General features: G+C 50.3%; 1 protein-coding gene across 1 annotated transcript in view; it reads left to right on the top strand.

Annotated features, from left to right (window-relative positions):
• Positions 1-1289, top strand: part of GALNT15 (polypeptide N-acetylgalactosaminyltransferase 15) — a 48286-nt gene that overhangs the window by 40239 nt on the left and 6758 nt on the right. Inside the window, exon 8 of the mRNA XM_011354841.2 lies at positions 424-528. Coding sequence (XP_011353143.1) covers positions 424-528 — 105 coding nt within the window. The remainder of the gene's footprint in view (positions 1-423; positions 529-1289) is intronic.

Below are 1289 nucleotides of genomic sequence, written 5' to 3' on the forward strand. Positions count from 1 at the left end.
ACCCATCGGAACTCAGGCCCAGGTTCTTTGGAAAGGCAAGGCCTGACCCAGGGAAGATGAGGAGGAAAAGGAGGGGTGGGCGGCTTCTGAAGTCAGGAACTGAGGTTCTGATGGTCTTCCATGACGTAGGCCAACCAATGCCAAGCTCAGCTGGGCCCTGGAGGCTTCCATGCCTGCCCTGAGGAAGGTGACTGGGTTGCCCCATAACCCGTCCCAGAGCCCCTCACCAGGACAGGTGCCGCCTGCCGCTTCAGGAGGCCTGTCCCTTAGGACCAGTGGCTTCAGCTTGACCTTGCTCGTTTTTGTGGTCTGAACATAGCACCTTGAGCTACACTCCAGAGTGTGAAGGAGAAGCATGGCACCTGACATAGGATGTCTTTACATCGAGGGCGGGATTCACTTCTATATGAATGTCACTTTCAGCTTCACAACACCGGACTTGGCTTCTGTGCAGACTGCCAGGCAGAAGGGGACATCCTGGGCTGTACCATGATGCTGGCTCCTTGCAGTGATGGCCGGCAGCAACAGGTGGGTGGTCAGAGTTCTCAGAATAATGGCCAGGGCAGACCTGCAAGTGGCTTTTCCGTGAATGTTCCTCACTTCTTTTGGGGGCATCTACTTTTAGTGGTCCCACATCCATGATAGCCTACAGTTCCCCACTGTGATGACCCATTCCAGCCCTGCGCACCCTGCCCCTAGCTGCAAGCACAGACATAGACCATCATCAGAATATGAACATCTGAGCTCAAGGGAAATGGAGAGGCTGTTTAGTCAATGCTTTCATCTGACAGATGAGGAAACTGAGGCTTAGAGAGTGGCCATCCCAAGGGCGGCAAACTCAAAAGTCTTCAGCCTTTAGGAAGATAAAGGAAATGAGCAGCTTTAGCTGGCTTGATTGAGACTGTTGTGACCAAGGAGCACATCGCCCATCTGCAAGGACAGCTGCACCCACCCTAGCCTCAATAAATGATTTTTGTTTCATAGGAAAGTGGACCTAGTATTATGAGATCATCCAAAATTTTAAAAGACACTCAAAATCCAGAGTTTATGTAAAAGCTCCCTATTAAAATTAAAAACTATAACCAGAGGTCAAAGAAAATCTGTATGCAGGCAAATTTCCACCAGGGCACCATTTATGAAATATTAGGACCAGCCGGAGATCATTAGCCAACTGGAAAAGGGGTCACCCAAGTGGGGAATGTAGGCTCAGAAGCACTGAGGAAGTGAGGGAACCCAGAGAAAATTCCTCATTTGCAGGGGTCCCTCAAACCCAAGACTCACGACTCATA

This window comes from Pteropus vampyrus, unplaced genomic scaffold, assembly GCF_000151845.1.
Source record: "Pteropus vampyrus isolate Shadow unplaced genomic scaffold, Pvam_2.0 Scaffold1, whole genome shotgun sequence".
NCBI classification, from domain to species: Eukaryota; Metazoa; Chordata; class Mammalia; order Chiroptera; family Pteropodidae; genus Pteropus; species Pteropus vampyrus.